Source organism: Neopelma chrysocephalum, unplaced genomic scaffold, assembly GCF_003984885.1.
Source record: "Neopelma chrysocephalum unplaced genomic scaffold, ASM398488v2 Primary Assembly neopelma1_26, whole genome shotgun sequence".
NCBI lineage: Eukaryota > Metazoa > Chordata > Aves > Passeriformes > Pipridae > Neopelma > Neopelma chrysocephalum.
The window spans coordinates 12,963,049-12,982,554 of NW_020897695.1; the positions used below are offsets into that span (position 1 = coordinate 12,963,049).

Genomic DNA, 19,506 nt, shown 5'->3' on the forward strand with positions numbered 1-19,506 from the left:
ACTACATACTAGTCAATAAGGTTTTATTAATTGCTCAGTTCAGTCAAACAGTGCTGATGTTTGTGTGGTCTCTTCAAAGTGATTGAAAGTATCATAGATTTTCAGTTCCTTAGTTCCTTCACCTCTTGTTCCTGCAGCTGTGATAGAGCAACCTGATCTTTATGGGCTTCTTGCTCAGCTAGGGATGTTAAATGCGGTGACATATATAGTAAGTTGCAGTACTTATGCTACACATTCAAATTGAATAATCTGGCACTCCTGGGTTGACACTGGGACGTGCAATGACACTGTTTTTGCCAAGCTTTTGCCTTCTGATTTTTTTCTTCTACTTGAAATCTTTGAATTTGTGCTATAAAGCTTCTCAGTGCTCAAATACTACTCTAGAAGCCATCTTATAGATGACATACATTAGGATGAAGCAATGTGTTTTAGGAGGTCATGATAACTGCAATTACCAGAATTTCCTAGAGAAACTCAGCTGATTTGTAGGACATCCTTTCAATGGCACTTGTCAATCTAAGTAAAAATGATGGCTTTCTATAATCTTATTACCTTTTCTCTCTCAGATTTTTAGCAATGCATGCTTTGGTGTTGAGGCCTGCATTTTGAAAAGATGACCAAGTTGTGTGTGCACACTGAGATCTGCTGAGACAAAATTTCTTCAACATCTTCACAAAATCACATAATATGCCAAGTTGGAAGGGACCCATAATGGTCATCGAGTCCAGGACCATCCCCAGAATCACATCATGTGAGAATACTGTCCAAACGCTTCTTGAACTCTGTCAGGCTTGGTGCCTGTGACCACTGCCCTGGGGAGCCTGTTCCAGGACCCAAACACACTCTGGGTTAAGAACCTCTTTCCAATATCCACCTAAACCTCCCCTGACACAACTTCAGGCCATTCCCTCAGGTCCTGTCACTGACCATCACAGAGAAGAGATCAGTATCTACCCCTTCTCTTCCCCTCATGAGGAAGTTGTAGACTGTGATCAGGTCTCCCCTCAGTCTCCTCCAAGCTGAACAGACCAAGTGACCTCAGCTGCTCCTCATACGGCTTCCCCTCAAGGCCCTTCACCATCTTCATTGTCCTCCTTTGGATGCTCTCTAATAGCTTAATATCTTTCCCTATATTGCAGTGACCAAAACTGCCACAATATTCAAGGTAAGGCTGCACCAGTGCAAAGCAGAGAGGGACAGTCGCCTCCCTTGACCAGCTGGCAATGCTTTACCTGATGCCCCCCAAGGGTACAGTTCGCCCTCCTGGCTTCCAGGGCGCTGCTGACTCAAATCCAACTTGCCACAACCGAAACTCCCAGGTCTCTTTCCATGGCGTTGCTCTGCAGCATCTTATTCCCCAGTCTGTATGTACATCCAGGGCCCCATCCCAGGTGCAGAATCTGGCACTTCCCCTTGTTGAACTTCATATGTTTGCTGATTGCCCAGTCCTCTAATTTGTCAAGGTCTCTCTGCAGGACCCAAGATAGAGCCCTGAAGAACCCCACTAGTGACAGGTCACAAATCCTGTGTTACCCCATTCACTGTAACCCTCCATGCTTGACCCATGAGCCAATTGCTCACCCACCACATGATGTGTTTATCCAGCTGTGTGCTGGACATTTTGTCTACAAGGATCCTGTGAGAGACAGTATCAAAAGCTTTACTGAAATCCAAAAAGATTACAACTGGCTTCCCTTATAAACTGGGTAGATTACCTTGTCATAAAAGGAGATCAGGTTTGATAAGCAGGACTTCTCTCTGATGAAGCCATGCTGGCTGTGCCCAATGACTGTGTTGTCTTACACGTGTTTTTCAATACCTCTCATAACAATCTTCTGTATAACTTTACCAGGCACTGAAGTGAGACTGACCAGCCTGTAGTTTCTGAGGTCCTCCTTCTTGCCCTTCTTGAAAAGCAGGACAACGTTCGCCAGGCATATGTATAAATGTACATACGGACAATAGAAACAAAGCTATAACTGTTCCCAAATAACATCTTTTTCCTGTAAAGGTAATATACTTACTGGGGATCATATCTTTCCCTTGTGTACTTGCTGAGGTTTCAGTCATGCTGGAGGTGGGGCTTGCTCCAGACTAACATATTGGAGAGCTTTGAGTGAAAGCAGCAGTGATGAGGGGGTTACAAGAGTAAGACACATTCCATCTTCTACATCCTTGGTCAAAGTGCTTTGGTTCTTGTTTTTCTTGTCTTCATGGAAATTATTGCTATCCATGTAGCTGAATCCATCTCCTTCTTTCAGATCATTTCACACAAGTATACTTGGGCCTGAATATGTTCCTTGATTTTCCCCTCCACTGTTTTGGAGTGTTTCCTTTATCAAAAGACTGAGATTTAATAATTTTATATGAAGTGAATTGAACAAGAAGGTTTCTAAAGTAGGATACGCTAAGGTGGTACTCTAATCTTTTTGCTGCTTTGTAGTGAAACACTAAAGGAAGAATTTATTACTCAATGCTTGATATAAATCATGGTTATGTATTAATACTGCTGGGGCATTGGGGTATATAATCTTAACTTTAGGGAAAAAATCAATCAATTGATATTGAAATCTAGTGCAGGCAGATCTTTTACCAGCTGAAGTTTATGGAGATTTCAGTGAGATACAAATTATAAAATACTAATGTATTCTCCAGCTATAGTATACTGTATGATTTCTATATTCATTAAATTGTTGCTACAGATATCTAGACATTTTTATTCTGCATGACCACATAAGCTGACATCATCAGTGTTCTATTTTATTTTATTTCCTGCCTTGTTTAAATGTATCCTGAAGAATTTATTTGTGACTGACATCTATATTCAGATGTAAAAACACATTTCTCTTAAGAAATACATGTGTCATATCTTTACTTAGAGTTACCATTCTGTGTGCAAAGCATCAGCAGTAAGGCATTATGGACTTTTACTTATCATTATTTCAATCAATAATAAAAATATATCAAGAAGATTCTCTGTCTTCAGTCTCTGGAGTCAAGAAATTACACTTTACCTTTCCCTGCCTGTCAGAGGTGGCAAATGAGGACTGTGTCTCAGTATTATTTTTCTCTTTGGGGTCCAACATGCCTCAGGTAAATATCACATATTTTGCCTGTAGAAAAGCTGTGTCTTTTTATCATTTTGCTAGACTTAGAAAAAAAAATCTGTAAGATGTCAAGGTGATATTCTGACAAGCTCAGCAGCAGGAAGAATATTTTCTTTGCAGTATACTGAAAGTTTTTAAATTTTTTTTGGAAGAATTTAAAATCTCATTTCTAAGCTTTTTCTACTGGAAGATAAGTAACAAAACATAAGCCACTTAATTGGAAATTAGTTTGGGAAAGCTCAACACAATATTTTTGGCGATTTGGTTTCTTTTTTTTTTCTTAAATAAATGGTGCTGAATAGTTTCTTTCAGAGATTTGTGTATTGCAGATACTTTTATGCATTCATTCTCTAACTTGAGAGACATGGAGGACACCCTGAAAGGGTGAATGCTATCCAGTCATATGTGGCACGTAAGACCAGAAGGATAGATCATAGAATTGTAGAAATCTCAAGTTTGAAGTGACTGATAAGGATGATGAGGCTAGGGTTGGACCTGCTGAGAGAAAAGATGCTGGGTAAGGCTGGGCAGAGAGCAGGGACAGAGAAACCAATTCCAGGAGAAGCTCTGACAATGCCTTACTCTCACTGTATTTCCTTTTCCAAGACTGCTGCCTGGAGATACCTTTTATCATCAGTTTCCAATTTCTGTTCCACCACCTTTCAACCCATTTCCACCTGTTCTCTCCAGATGCTGGATCTACTGAAGTGATTTAGAATGCTTTGTCCTGTATCCCCCATTAAATTCTATCTTCTGCTTTTCTGCTGAAGTGTTGGACTCACTCGTACAGCAGAGTGCTCTGTGACATACAAACTACTGGGAGTTTAAGGCTTCTCCCTTTGGCTGTTGGTTGGCTGGAGCTTTCCTTCTGCCTCCAATGCTGCAGTGTGATCCTACAAGACAACCAGGTCTTTCCTATGAGATTTGCATGGAAGTCATCTGATGGCCTCGGGCTATGGTCACCCTTGTTTGACAAGGTCTATAACAGAGAACCGAGGCATTGTCAAGTCTGCATACACCATGTTACCACACCAAGTTAGCTCCACATTGCTTTGACACAGTCTGTCCCTGGGTTCCAGCAGTTCATTTGTAATATGACCCTCAAGGATATTTTTGGTGAATGCACATACCTCCTGCCCACTCATTTTGAGAACTCTGAATAGAGGTGAAGGGGAAATAAAGCATGCTGTACTAAGAAATAGAGATTGAGTGTCTGTGGTTTAAAAGAGGAGAGAGGGGAAATAATAGAAGAAGAAAAATTAAAAGCTGCAGTCGATTTGGTTCCTGGACCAGAAAGGACAAGGAAGAGCAGGAGCAGATCAGATGAATAGCAGAACAGCATCAATAACTTGTCTGTTAAGTTCCTGATTTACTACCTTTTATGCCTTTTTTTTTCTAGTTTGTTTTGAGTAATGTTTCTGAGGGCACTGGGGAACTGGGCAGTTTCTGAGGTTCTTACATGGAAAGCTTTTCTTTAGTGATAGTATTCTGTGTGTGTAATGACTACAGTTTCTCTTAGATGAGACCTTGCTATTGAGTGCACACCACACAAGCAGCAATTTCTAAATATAGGTGGTCTGAAGAGAACAAAGAAATTGTAAATATTACCTACATTTCACAGAAGAAAATCACCTTCAAAGTTTTTCCTGAAAATCAATTCAGATTTTCATGTGAATCAAATAATTGACATAAGCTGTTCTCCTATCCTAACAGTACCTTCAAGCCAAAGAAAAAGAAATTTTTAGTGTTTAAAGAGTCTTATTATCTTTATCTGTAGAGAACAAAAGCCATTACAATATCTTGAAGGTTGCATTTTCACAAGTATCGAAAGGAAAAGCTGACTTGGAGAGGTAGTTTGGTGATGTTTGTTAGGAAATAACTAAGTTAGTAAACACTGAACAGATTTGTGCTCGCTTCACTGGAGCATGGTCAGTTGTCTGCTTTTTCTGTTGGAATTTAATCACTCGTATTTGCAAATCAACCATTTTGAGAATAGTTTGCATGTTTATTATACTAACCAGTGTTCCGTAATGAGTATCTAGATCTGAAGTAATATAGATTCTAGATAGTGAACATATCAGATTGTAGTCCATGAGCAGAGAGAGAGAAAATGCCCATCTTTAGGGGGGCCAGAATTTCTGTGGTGTGTGCCATGTCTGTAATTTCTGCTCCCTGTACTCCTTGCTACTACAGTGTTATCTAATGCTGCCTACATTCTGTGCTTGACAAAAGACTCAAGCATGGACATGTGCTGCTCCAGTATTATTGTTCTATTGAGGAAAAGAGTAATGTGACTCTGTTTGATGTTGGTGTTGGTGTAGCAAATATTTGAATTTCAGCTGTATGGAGTGTATAGCACTATATTTAGAAGAATTCCAAGTCTCTAAAAATAAGTAGTCTTTTCCCCTAATATTTATCTTATGAATGAATCTGTATGAATTCCTTATATTCCTAAACTACTGGAAAATTCACCACCTGCTTTTAGTTTCCATTATCTTTCTTGAGAAAATAACAAAATAAATAACAATTTTTTTTTACTTTTGTAGGCTTTATGCAGAATTACTCGTTCCTCACCTAGTGCTTTCCAGAGTGTCATTGAAAAAGTGGGATTAACAGCCGTACTAAATTCCTTGGCAAATGGAATATGCAAAATTCAGCAGTACATGCTCACCATGTTTTCAGCAATGTTGTCATGTGGGATTCATCTACAGAGGTTGATTCAAGAAAAGGTTTGATTTCAGATTATTATTATTCAGTGGCATGGAATTTCACTGAGGAAAAGTGAAAGTTGACTCTGCTAGTGGTTTTGGGTTTTCAAAATGCTTGACTCAGTGACATTTACATATCTGAATAGCAGGAAATGATGAATGTGTTTATTTTATACTTTTGTTTGCTTAAAATCTAAATAACAGGGTGTATAGTTTTTCTTTCTCTCTCACAGAACTTCAAGAAATGGTACTAATGGGTGTATACATTGTTACTGCAGCTAGAATTCAATCAATTCAGAAAACTCTGACCATAAATGATAATGGTCCTAAGTAAAATCAATAAGGAATGTGTAAGGATAGCTATTTGACATAGCTCTTTTAGCCATTTAAAAGAGAAAATAATGAGTGTCCTGATTGAATCCGAAGCTGTACTTTATGCTCTCCTTAAAAGACCTTAGGCCAATTTGTAAGTGAAATGTCTTGCAGACATTAAAATGTCTAGCATTTTAATACCTTAGGGTTTACTTTTTAGTGTCACTGAATAAAACTTCTGGGTTTGATATATGTCCAATATAAATTTTGCTAGAGGTGTTTCAAAGCTTTGTATTTCGATCACCAAATTATTCTGTGTTTAGAGAAACAGTGTTTATTTTTTTGGCAGTATGTCTGCACAGTTCATAAATAAAAATAATCTCCCTCTCCTTGGAAAGGATAAAAATCACAAAGAAAGTAGAATCTCTAGCTCTTGTTTTCATCAGAAACTCTGTTGTAATGTATGTTATAACCTGACAATTATCTTGACTATAATAATATGTATTAGTATTAGTTGAGAGAGTATTAGGGTATTGAGTATTAAGGTATTAGTTGAGAGAGTTTTGTTTCTCTACGTGTTGTTTTAACAATGATGTTTAAATTAAAACAATCTACTGTTTTCCACCCATCTCTTCATGCAGCCCAAAATCACTCATTCTCTTCCTAAACGTAATTTCTGTGCCATTCTCAGAATTTTGTGAGTGTGTATCAGCTGGCCTTAAGCTTTCCGCACATTCCACAACAGCACTAACAGGTGGCAAATTGTCCTGTAATGATGTTGCAATTTCTAATAGCGCACATTAGTGTGAATTGATGGTACAGTCAGAGAAATATTGTCAAAAATTATTTATTTGAACATTCGGAGAAAGATTGCAATGTGTAGCAAGCTTATGGCTACAGCATGAGGCTTTCTGTGAAGAATTTCTTGATTATATAGGACTTATATTGCTAAAAGGACTCCCTTACAGATACTGAATTTCTTATGAATAGTTACTAAAAGGATTCACTTTCCAATCCTGCAGCTCTTATGAAGAATTTTAGTCAAATTTTGCAGATTAGAAAATTGAAATACAGGCAAATATGGACATTCCTTTAAAGGCATATATCAAACTAATTATAGAAGTGGGAATAGTACCCAAAGCTGTAGCTGAAAAACACTGTACTTTAAAAACTGGTAAAGTGGGTCTTTACGTGTCCACATTTGGTAACTGTACCTGCCTCACAGGTTCAGACAAACCTATATCTCATAGAATGTTTATTTTGTTCAAATCAGATAGTAGGATTTTGGAAGCAGAAACTAGTTTTCTATTTTTCTTAAATGGGATCTAAAAATGTAATCCTGCTCATGTATTGAACTGCCAGATGCTATCACATTACACAGAGTAATAATAATTTAATGCTGAAAATTGAATTGAATACTCCATTCACTTTTCAATATTCCATGCTCATGGCACACAAGTCCACCTTAATGAGAGAAGGGAAAAGTGGGTAGTGTTGACCTACAAATTATTTTACCTTCTGTAGAATTCTTGTGTACTATAGCTTAAGAGGCAGGAGGACCTCAATGTCACACAGAAGGTAGTGACAGGGTTGTCACTACCTCTCTATCTGTTTAATATAACTGCAAACCAACATATTAAAAGATGCTTAAAGATACAAATTCAGGATGGAGATAATTTAGCTTTGTATGTGTTGTCTAAAAACTCCCTTAGTTTATAAGACTTACTTAGGACTGCCTTTGTTTTCTTCTCCCTTCAAGAACAGCAATAAAAACCACTTACAAAATAAAAGCCAGAAGACAAGGAGAAGTGTAGTTCTGTGATCATGTAACTAGTATAAATCTTCAGAGAACTACAATAGCTAAAAGGGGCTGGGTTTTGTCCCTCTCTGATACAGAGCCTTTCTATTTTAGTTTCTTGTTTTTGGAAACTAAAATAGTTGAAATTATGTTTTTAAAATAAAGTGTGGAAAAAGAACTCAAAATCTTTGACACGCTATAACAGTAGATAAAAATACCACTGCTAATTACTTTCATCTGGCTGTCAAGATTCATTCAATGAGTGAAATAGTGAAATAGGGGTCCGACTGTTCTCCCCTTGTGTAGCCAATTTGAAAACGTCTTTGCTTTTGTTTTAAACTAACTTTGCAGTATTAGTAAGGGTATACAATATAAAGTCATGATCTTCTCACAGTTGACAGTGCAATGAAAAGAGTGTCCTTACCCTGCAGAGTCTCCATGAATACATCAAACAGTTGCAGGAGAGGGAAGAAAAATATAACAATGAAACAATTATTAATTAATGTATTTGGAGGTATTTTGCTGATTTTTGGCTTTTTGGACAGATTGAGTCCTACTGTTCAGCGAAGATGTGCTTCAGATTTTCTTTGGATAAACTGTTGCTTTTTTGCAGTCCTCAGACTAGCCAGAAAAGCAAATTCCAAAATGTCACATTTATTTCTTAAGCTAGACTATTAGAATATTTCCAGATAAGTCTGATGTAACTAATTTTAATTGCTGCTGTTGTCTTAACCCATGGTAACCCCACATGTAGCATTGAAATATCCTTGCTTTCCAGAGCATGAGGACTCAAAGTAGTCAGATGTGCTTTGACTTGTACTTGCATGTATCTTTGTCATGGTGTCCCTGTGCATGGTCTGTCAAGTCCATTTGTGTTAGCACAGTGTTGCGTTATGTATAGTCTTTGACTAAGTCTGAGGTTTTATGGGGTTTCATAACAAGAAAACTTTTTTTTTCTTTTGAGTAATTTCATTAGAAAAAACCAAACCAACCAACCAAAAACTAAACCACAAACCACACTTCATTAAAAATTCAACCTTTGCTTTTAGTAGATTGTAAATTAAGAACTTTACTGCTGCAAATTCATACTGGAGGAACTACAAGTCATACTCTGTGAGCTGTTGAAGTGTTTAAAGCAGGAAACTACACAGCTTGTAGTTTTTAACCACAAGATTGAGGAACTCTTCTGTTTATTAAGTAAATTGTTGAAATACAGAAAACCAGTTCTAGAATAATTAGTATCAGTTTGTTTTTCTGGGATTTTTGTAGTTACTGTCTGCGATGACTGCTTTTGAAGACAGCGTTAAAATGCATCCAAGTAAATATCCGAGTAAAATCTGATTGCTTCTTGGCCAACTCTGGCACTCCTGTTCTTCTGTTCTCTGTAAAGATGTATAGTTAATTGTTACAAAGGCTGTCTCTAATAAACTACATTCAGTGTTGATTTGCAGTTGTTCTGTCAACAAAAGAGGAATTTGAATAATGCTTTTTATGTTAAATGTGCCTCACACAGCAAGATTCTAGACTTTGTGTACAACATGCAGGTGTAAACTGCACACTTGTTCTGCAGTGTCACTCCCTTGAGAATCCAGCTCAACTGTTTGAAGGTAGTTTCTTTTGATGAGGGCATTTGTGCTCAGTCTAATTCTTGCACAGAGCTAGTTTACAAATTCTTGCTTAGTTTTCAGTTCTGATTTTGGTTTGGGTTCTTTTTTTTTTTTTTTTTGAGAAGAAGAGAGATTTGAAGTAGCATTTGTGTTTTTAGAACAAGACATTCTGATCATGAGCTGATCCAAAAGTACCATCACTGCTGCCAGCAAGATAATCTTTGAGGATGGATTTTTCTTTTATTTTGTTATTTTTAGCAAGTAGCCCAATTGGTCTTTGTAGAAGTACACATAAGTAGCAGATATTTTTATTCCTCGGAGGTAGAAGATTTATTTGTTGTTTGTTTTTTTTTCTTTGATACTTTAGGAGTTACAAGATATTGGTGGACAGAGCATAAATAATTCTCCTCTTTTACAACTCATATGTAAAATAACTAATTATGTTATTCATAGTTTGAGAGCTCCTTTACATTCTGCAGATTCTCAGCTTTATTCCCTTGGAACCTGAGGCAGTACACATGAATCTCATGTCTTTGCACCTGTCAGGCCACATTCCAGAAACTAGAGAAGAAAATCCATTCAATATACAGGGTGAAAAAAGAAAGAAGAAAAAAACAAAGCTGAGATTTCAGAGCCCAGTCAGCTAACCATTGTTAAACTTCTGAAGGGAAATATTTTGCGGTTATTCTTTATTTATCACTATCCTTGTTAAACTTTTTTAATTGTTCTTTTATTTGGATTTACAGGTAGGAGTGAGTTAGCAAGGATCTTAGAAACATATAAATTGACCTTATTGTAGGAATGGAGAATGGTCAGTGGGTTATGAAAGTCATGACTCCTTACTGCTTGTGGTTTATCCTTTTTCTTTACGAGTCCTAATTTTGTTTTTTTCCTTGAAAAGATGTTGTTCACTTTATGAACCCTTAATAAAATTAGTTTAGATAAGAACAATCAGAGATGGTAGAAACAGTTTCACCATCTATTTGGAGCATCTTGTATAAAATTTGGGGTCTGATGCAGACAAGATTGTATCCAACTAAGGTGTTGTTTTTAATCTTCCCGGATATATGGGAATGAATAGGCAAAAATGTAATCATATTTGTGCTTAAATATTTATGTATTCTGAAAATAGTTCAGTCTTCTTTTAAAATAAATACATTCAAATATCCTATGTTTAAGGTACGAAATTTTAAAATATAAGTTTTATCATCTTTTGTAGTTAATCTCATACCATTTTGGACATAGTACATTAGATAATGTTTACTTGGTACTTGTTCACTTGTGAATATGTTCAAAGCTGCTTTGCTGTGGGGCAGTCTGTCTTGGACAGAATTTATTTGCTAGTGTTTTATGGATTTATTTTTTTTTTCATGAGACATTATAAGTACCTTACTAACACAGAATGCACATGAAAATGAGGAAATTTTAAATGTATATATAGTGTTACAATACGGTGTGAGTAACTTTAATGTATTTGTGCTTATTTCCACCAAGGATTTTGTGACTACAATTACTCGATTACTTGAAAGTCCTTCAACTTTTATTCGAGCAAAAGCCTTTCTGGTCCTGCTACAAGTTTTGGTCAATAACAGGGAGATGTTGCTACTCAGTTGTCAAACAAGGTAAGGTGATAAAGGAAGATAATTAGAGATATAATATTTAAAGTTGTACCTGAAATACTTTAAAATGTGTGGTATTTTTGAGCCAGTGTTTTAGAAGTGAACTCTTTTCTGTGTGATATGAATCCTTTCATTCATGAGAATATAAAGAAAAGAGTGTTCTCTTTTGTCTGGGGTCATCAGGTGACACTAACAAGTGGAAACCACTGTGTTACAGGGACAGTCTGTTTTTTAAAGTAACTTGTGGTCTCAGTGAACATTAGCAAGGACCAGATTTTGCTTTGGGTACGGCAAAACAAATACAGCAATAGCGAGTTGTTATGGTGGGAAAAGCAAAATAAAAGGTTCTGTCACGTACCTTCCTCATCTTGGAGTCTAGTATAATCCATAGTCATTTCAGCATAGGCCCATTCAAGGTAAAATAATATTTCTTGGTTCTGTGTGTTATGGGAGTGATTTATATAATGACCAGGAAATTCCTGTGACTTTTACATGAAATATTTAATTTTTCTGTGTTTTACAATATTTTGCAAGAAATTACTCACAGTGGACTTGTTTTTTGAAATTTTGTGTCTTCTGATGGCACAAAAACATTCCTGTATTAGAGAGGAGCAAATTAGACTGTGTTAGAATATGAATTGTCACCATGTTTTGAAGTGATTGGAGAAATAAGATGAAAAAAATTTTAGTTCAACTGTTCAGTATGAAGAACAGCAAAATGAAGTGTTAACGTAATTTCTACAGTATTGAAATAAAGCAGGTTTGGAACCAAAATAAAAAAGGATGAGGGATGTGGGTAGCTGTAAATCTAGCTACATTTACAGCAAATAAACTTTTGTAACTTATGTTGATGATTGAGAAGAACTAGGATGTATGCGTTGGAGCTAGAGGGTTGGATTGGAAGGAACCGGTGACTTATAACATGAAGCCATTGTGAGAGGACACCTTGTGGGTTCGATCATTATATATTCCTCCACTCACATACGAACCTGTAGGTTTCCCAATATTTTTGGAATCACAGAGAATAAGTACTGAATCCAAGTTTCTTTTTTCTGTGTAACTTTTTGTACTTCCAGAAATGTTTTATCAGATTATGTGCTCTGGTTAGTGTAAAATGCCTCTAACAATTTGTAAGTAACATTTTGAATGGTTACATTTTTAATAACTCTTGCTATTAATATGCTTATATAGCACATAGTACTCTTGTTGTGTATTTGGAGAAATGTCTGACAGAAATCCTGCATGGACAGTTACTCTTTGTTTATTTATACCTCAGATATTATGTGAAAGAGAAGAAATGTAATAATTTTTATCAACAATTTGCTTTATTTATAATGTTTTCTGATGGGCACCCTTTCTGAAGAGAATGTGTTGTGAATTTGGGGTGTGATTTTTGGCTTTATTCTGCTGTTTTATTGTGATGCTCTGGACCAATACCTAATGTAACACATTAGGTAAAACAATAGGAAAGCCTTATAGCAGTTTATTGAATTGGCAAACTGGTTTTCTTAATTGTTAAGTTGTCTTCATAATTGTTATTTAGTGACCAGTATCTCTCTTGATGGAATAGATCATCTAGCCTAAAATCTTTATCTTATATCCAGAAAGTAAGATTGTTACAGAGAGAAGAAATGACCCATTAAGTGTGGAGACAGCTATTTTCATAATATTATGAACTCTGGAAGAAGTCTTATTACACCCAGTAGAGATACTGGATACTCATTGACTTACACTATTAAATTCCTGTTGGAGTATTTTAGTCAAATGTCACCAGTTCTGTGACAGAAAAATTACTTCAAAATTAAGACTCATAAATTCAAAATGGCTAGTACAGTAAGCAATAATCTATTTGATATAGTCAGGTTCTCTTTATGAAGGTGTTTGATTTGATAAATATAGAGAGTATGTAGTAAAATGTGCAACTATTCCAGCTATCTAATGGTTTGTCTTCAGCAGTTGCAGCTAATGTTTGTAGCAGGATTTATATTGCCTTAGATGATAAAATCTGTTTATGATAACGATAATCAATATAAGGCAATTTTTCTGTGTGCATCACTTAAAGGTTGATGCAGATGATAAAAAACTTATAACTGTTTCATGACAACACTGCATATAACTACAGCTTTGAGTTAAATGTTGTTCAGTTTGGCATTGAAAAAGGCTTTTGTTTAGTTTAGTAAATATGCTGGGTTTGAATGGGATAGTGTTAATTTTCTTCATAGTAACTACTGTGAGGCTGTGTTTTGGATCTGTGCTGAAAACAGCCCCCTCCTTAGCATGGGGACTGCCCCAGGGCCAGCACCCCAAAGCTCTGGAGAGCTGTTCTTCCTTGAAGGCAACAAAGCTGGGGCAGGGTCTGGAGAACAAGTCTAATGAGGAGGAGCTGAGGGAACTGAGGTTGTTTAGCCTGGAGGAAAGGAGGCTCAGGGGAGACCTTACTGCTCTCTGCAACTACCTGAAAGGAGGTTGTAGCAAGGGGGATGTCTCTCTTTTTTCAAGCAATGAGCCATAGGGCAAGAAGAAATGGTCTTAAGTTGTGCCAGGAGAGATTTAGATTTGATTTTAGGAAAAATTTCTTCACTGACAATTCAGACAATAAAATCCTGTTCCCAGTGGTAAACTTTGTGATATGTGTCCTTGCAAGTGGTTTTGGAGCTGAGAAAGCTGTGGCATATGAGGAAAATAGCAGTCCCATCACTATTCCACTCCCTGGGAGGGAAGGGCAAGGAAAGGAGAAGGGAGAGTGAAAGGAAGTGAAAGGGAGGGGGGAGTAAGGGAAGAGGAAGTGTAAAGGCAAGCTTATTTTATCCGTGCTGGTGTTATCAAGATGTTATTCCTTGTGTTTTTCTTCTAGTTTTTGCCTAGGTATCAGGAAATAAAAAGCAGCAGAAGTAGGCACTAACTAAACCCACTTTTCATTGCCAGCAATAAAGATGCCTCTGGGCTGGGAGCATGACAAGTACCCCATGTTACAAGTCTTGATTCCTTGAATACAATCTTAAGACTACTTACCTGTGTAACCCCCAATTCTCCAAATCTATCTTAGCATATTTTTAAATTATTAAATTAGTTACTGTGCAGGTATGTAATTCAAGACCTTGACAATTAATGTCACCAATGAAAATTTCACTAGGACTTCCAGAGTACTTTGAGAATTTGAGATCTGTGGAGAAAAGCATTTATATGTAATAAGAAATGCAATTTTGAAGTGAATTTTTTGTTACACAACATTGATACAATTCACCTGTTATTCTTTTTTCCGCCTGTTCCATGGTAGTCCATTACATACCTTTTATTCTTCCACATTTGATACAACTAGCGAAGATATGAGACCTTTTAGGCTGAAGTAGCACTTACACTATGCAAATGAAGTTTGCTTACACTATGCAAATTAATTTCTTTTGCTAATTGCACTGAGTTTTATAGTTTCCTTCTTTTCTCCTTAATTTGCAAAGGCGAGCCTCCTGTTCTTGAGGGGAGGGATACAACCTGAAGTTTTGTTGAAACTTTTAATTTCACCATTTTCTGAATCAGTAGAAATTTCCATATAGTCTCTCTGAATTGTTCTTTTTTTATCTAAATCGTTTCAGAGAATTTCCTAGGTGAAAATAGACAGACCTGGAGATTGAAATTCCTCCCAAAAGAATTTATTTAAACCTCTTGTTTTTTGCTGTCTGCAGAGACGGAAACTTGTGGAAGGATAGGGTAGTATTTCTGACAGACTTTCACAGTCTGCAAAAACCTGACTATGCACAACAGCATAATTTCTGAACAAAATCTTTCTCTGTTACCTGTCCCCACCTCCCATATTTTTTTAAATTTTCAAATCTTATATGCCCTCAATGGAAAAGCTTTGCCTGGAAACCTACAGTCTCACGTCTAGCAGAGCCTATTGGCCTTATACATCTAAGACTAATCTAGAAAAATAGTGAAGAAAAGAACAGAAAAGCTTGGTGCTCAATCAAATGGGAAAACATGGAAATGGAAGGCAGGAGGGAACAATTACATAGGTCAGTGATCTCAGGAAAAAACCCCAGCAAACTGGTATCAAATTAAAAAGAAAAAAAAGAAGGGAAGAGATGGGGATTGACCCTCTTATTAGCATGATCTGCCATCCAGTGTTACATCTCTGTAAAATACACAATACAGCTATATTAAATATCCTTTAAATATCATCATCCTTTTCTGTTACCAAAGGTTGACTAACAACAATAATAATAAATAATAATAAAAGTAATAACTAGTCCTTGAATTCATGCGGTAAATGGACTGTATATGTCCTCAAAGCATGCACAACCTCCTTTAGTTATTGAAGATCGGTCATTCTCTGTGGACTTAGTGGGCTGAAGGAAGAAGCAGGGAGAAGGCTGCTAGTGAGAGACCTCCCGGTTTTAGGTTCAGTCAGCTGTTGGCTGCATGCATTCTTTCCTCCCTGTTGAGATGCTGGTAAAACTGTAGCTGAACTTTATTGATATCTAAAGCTGATTTTAAGGATGTTGAGGGTAAACGTCAAATGTAAAAATGATAGAAGGGAAAAAAGTTCTTAAAGAGTCCTTGACAGAGTCTAACCTTCTGATCCAGGTCAAGGTTTGTTATGCTTGAGAAATATTTTTTAACGATTGTTGCAAATTGGTGGGTATTCTGTGACCTCCTTTTGACAGCTGTACTAATTGTGTGCTATTCCTAACTCTCAAAAATTCTAGTTCTTTTCTTATTGAAATTTCGATTCTACAGGTTAAACGTAGAAAACAGTGCAGTCTCTTTCCCTTTACAGTGACTTCTCTATATTTCTAGGCCATGTCTTATCACATCTCTGCTCAATCTACTGAGTGACTAAATCTTCTTGTTTCTTCATGTAGATCATCCTTCTAAGTGAACAGTTCTTACTCCTTTAAGTGGTAGACCTCATTCCCCTTCCTGTCATTCAGGGTTGTTAACTCTGAAATTCTCCACTTTTTACTTCATTCTTCACGTTCTTTTGAAGAAAACTTGGGTTGTTTTCCTTTTTTAGTGTAAAAGCTTACTGATGGGCTATCTTGCAGTACAGATACTTGAAGAATTTTTTTCCAAAATTAAACCTTTGCTTCTTCATAGACAGTGGTTTATTCCTCATCATATTTAACTTATTTATACTAATACCTACATGTTTTTATGTATTGTTGAGTGCAAGACAAACGTACATTAAATTAATTGAATAAACATTTTTCTATAGGCCTAGTTTTGCTCATTAGAGAGAATACTGAGATTCTTCAGGGAATAAAAGTAACTGATGAACTGTTCTACATAAGACTGAGGCATTTGTTGAAGAAAAATGGAGACACTAATGCTTTCCAGCCTATACAATTTTTATCTTCACAATTTTCTCGAGACAATGTTTAGTTAAATAGGACTATCAGGGGAAAAAATAGCTGTGCATATTTTTAGAAAATGTTTCTGTGAAACACAATTTTGAGATGGGAAGGACAACACAAAGGAGAGAACTCATGAGTTTATGTAAACTTTTTATCTTTATACTCTCAGAATAAATGAACCTACTTTTTATGCTTCCCATGTGTGATTAATTAATAAAACATGCTTTTGTAAAAAAAGAACCTCCTCCTCCTCCCAAGCAATAAAACCACTCATGTTGAAATCTATTTGGCCCATTTCAAGTCAAACAAATCTAAATGTATTTTCATATATGGAATTAGATAATTGCTAAATCATGGAAGTGTTTTCTTAAAGAAAAAAATCCATACAAACTCTGGTATTTTGCCCTTTTCTTTTCAAAGTTAAACACTTTTTGGGGTAAAAATTAATTGGTTGTCTGGAAAGGATTTGTCTTGAAGGATTTTACCATTTAAATTTAAAACATTCAAATTTTTATATTAAAAAATTTAAAGCTTTTGAAAGGAAAATTCTATTTGAAGTGCGATGTCAGATTTTTAGGTAGTTCTTTTCTAACAGACAGATCAAAATTCCTCATAATTTAATGCAATTTCCAGAGATTACAAGAAAAATAAAAGATGTTCTTGTGGTCTCTGAGAAGTGCAGCTGAATTGTGTTGCTTCTGGGCTATTACAGAGGTGAAAAGTAGTTACTGAATGGGTCTTTTGACTTCTCTGTGTCTCTGTAGACCAGGTTAGGAAGGATAAGATTGTAGTTTTCAATAACACTCATGTGAGACATAATTCTGCAAAATGCGTTCCTAAGTAGTTTTTATTTCATTGAGTAAATTGGCTTTTTGATGGAAAGACCTATTCCCTAGAATAAAATTTTGTGTTTGTGAGTCCTGCAGTATTGTTATGTACACTTGAGGTAGTATAAAGAAGTTATTTTCATAGTTCTATAAAAGAGCATTGATTATAAGAAGGGTATTTAAAAAGATAGTGCTGAAGTACATTCTTAAAATCCAGATCATGGATTTCACTCACCACTGATGATAGTTCTTTGCACAGGACCCGGAGGGAGTTCGAATGTGAAACAAAGATGTCAATATTATGCCCCTAAAGGGAAGTCTGGCCCTTCTGTCTATTCACATAAGCATTGTAAAATTTTGCCTGAAGCATTCTGTTACAGATGTATTACTAAAGCAATCTCTTGTAAGTTAGCCACTGTCTAATAAATCAGTTACCATTTCACTGTGAGAAATGTCATTCTGCAGAACAGCATAGCCACACAGCACTTGCCAGTTAGAATGTGAGCACTGAGCTTGTCTTTAGAAATCTTGAACACTGGCTTTCTAGAAAAAGGATGTAAGGCTAGTTTGGACTTTTATCTCTTTCAATATGGCCATTCCAACTAGTGCTAACATTTTAATGGGCTGTAGTATGATTTATGTAGTATGATTTTTCTGGACTGAAAGATTGATCTCTTGTTGCGTTGACTTAAATTAGTCTTGCTTTTGGAATTCCTGTGAGTTGAAAATGAATGTCTTCAGTCTTTTGCTCATATTGCACACATTGGTCGTGTATTTCAAAAGTAGATTGTAAAATCAGTCTCTCTCTAAGTTTGCAGAGAGATTCACTCCTTATATTAGCATCACATATTAATTTAAACTAGTAGAGTTGCGCTTACTTAAAGTAGCTTAAGAGTTTCTTCCCTGTGTTCCTTGACTGAGTAATTTGTGATATTCTTAAAGTTTATTTATATTAAAAGAAAAGTCTAAAATTTAAAAAAATACAGAGCCAAAACTGATTTATCATCCTGATTGTAACCACAGATACTAAAAATGTCTGATTCAGTAGTATTTTTGAGATACAGTTATTTTTTTGTTATGAGAGGTAATGTTTTGCACTTGTTTAAATGCAGACTCGTGATTTATATTGAAAGAGACAGCAGGAAGACCACACCAGGAAAAGAGCAGCAAGCTGGCAGTGAATATCTGTCAAAATGCCTGGATCTTCTCATCTATCACATTGTGCGGGAGCTGCCAGGAATTCTAGGTAAATTCGGTTGGTTAACTGAACAGATCTTACCTTTGCTTACTCCCTCAAGAGCCAAATATCTCCTTACATATACAGGTGGAAAGACTGAATTGTCTGGTTACATAAAGTTTGCATTCTATCAACTTCCTGAAGTTTTGTAGTTGTGTCATGATCAGATATTTTGTATTGGAATGCATGATTTCCTATATTAATGTTTTGTACTTGTGAAATGGTAAGTTTACCCTGTCAGTTCAGTCAGGAACGAGGCCCAAATGTACAAGAAGTTTTATCAATGTTCTAAAGATATTCCAAACATTGTAAAACCTAAGAGCAAATTTGCCCCCCAAAACAGAGAGCTGAGAGAGATGCAATAGGGCATGGAAGTAACTTACCCTGAAACTCATGTGTTGAGTATTTGCTCCAGGCGTTTTTCCTGGAAATTTTCAACCTAGATACTGCAGTTGTTTTAGATGTCTGAGACGGATTTGCTCATGCATAAGAGCATTTTTTTCATAAAATTATTTTCTGATGAGATGATACCTGATGTATTTTCATCTTTTCTACATTATCGCTAGGATATTGAAAATGAAGTGGTAGCACTGCAAAGGTTAGCAAACCGAAATGTCATGCTGCTATTTTAAAAGCAACTTTACTTCCTATGCTAATGCAAATTTTTGCCTTGCTGCAAACATCTGATCCCTTTTTTCTAACTAAATATCAGGTTTGCATATTGGCTATATTTCAGGATGGAAGTCTCAGACCATAAATGTTTGAGGCAGCAATTCACCTCGTACTGTTTATATGTGCTTTATGCAACTACTGTAGCAGGCCCTGACATTTCCTCAGAATCTGAAAGTTGAATACATCAAATATATAGTTACTATTATAATACATAACATATCAATTGCTTAGACGTGTTTACTACTGATTTACAATTTCAATGCATTGT

The 19,506-nt window shown here is 36.1% G+C and overlaps 1 protein-coding gene across 10 annotated transcripts in view; it reads left to right on the forward strand.

Moving 5' to 3' along the window:
- Nucleotides 1–19,506, forward strand: part of ULK4 (unc-51 like kinase 4) — a 229,890-nt gene that overhangs the window by 63,376 nt on the left and 147,008 nt on the right. For all 10 annotated transcript variants that reach the window (XR_003533025.1, XR_003533023.1, XM_027675600.1 and 7 more), the window contains exons 21-23: nucleotides 5,654–5,836; nucleotides 11,027–11,154; nucleotides 18,442–18,575. Coding sequence is in view for 8 of the 10 variants with exons in the window: in XM_027675600.1 (XP_027531401.1) it covers nucleotides 5,654–5,836; nucleotides 11,027–11,154; nucleotides 18,442–18,575 (445 nt within the window). In the remaining 2 variants the exon portion in view is untranslated. The remainder of the gene's footprint in view (nucleotides 1–5,653; nucleotides 5,837–11,026; nucleotides 11,155–18,441; nucleotides 18,576–19,506) is intronic.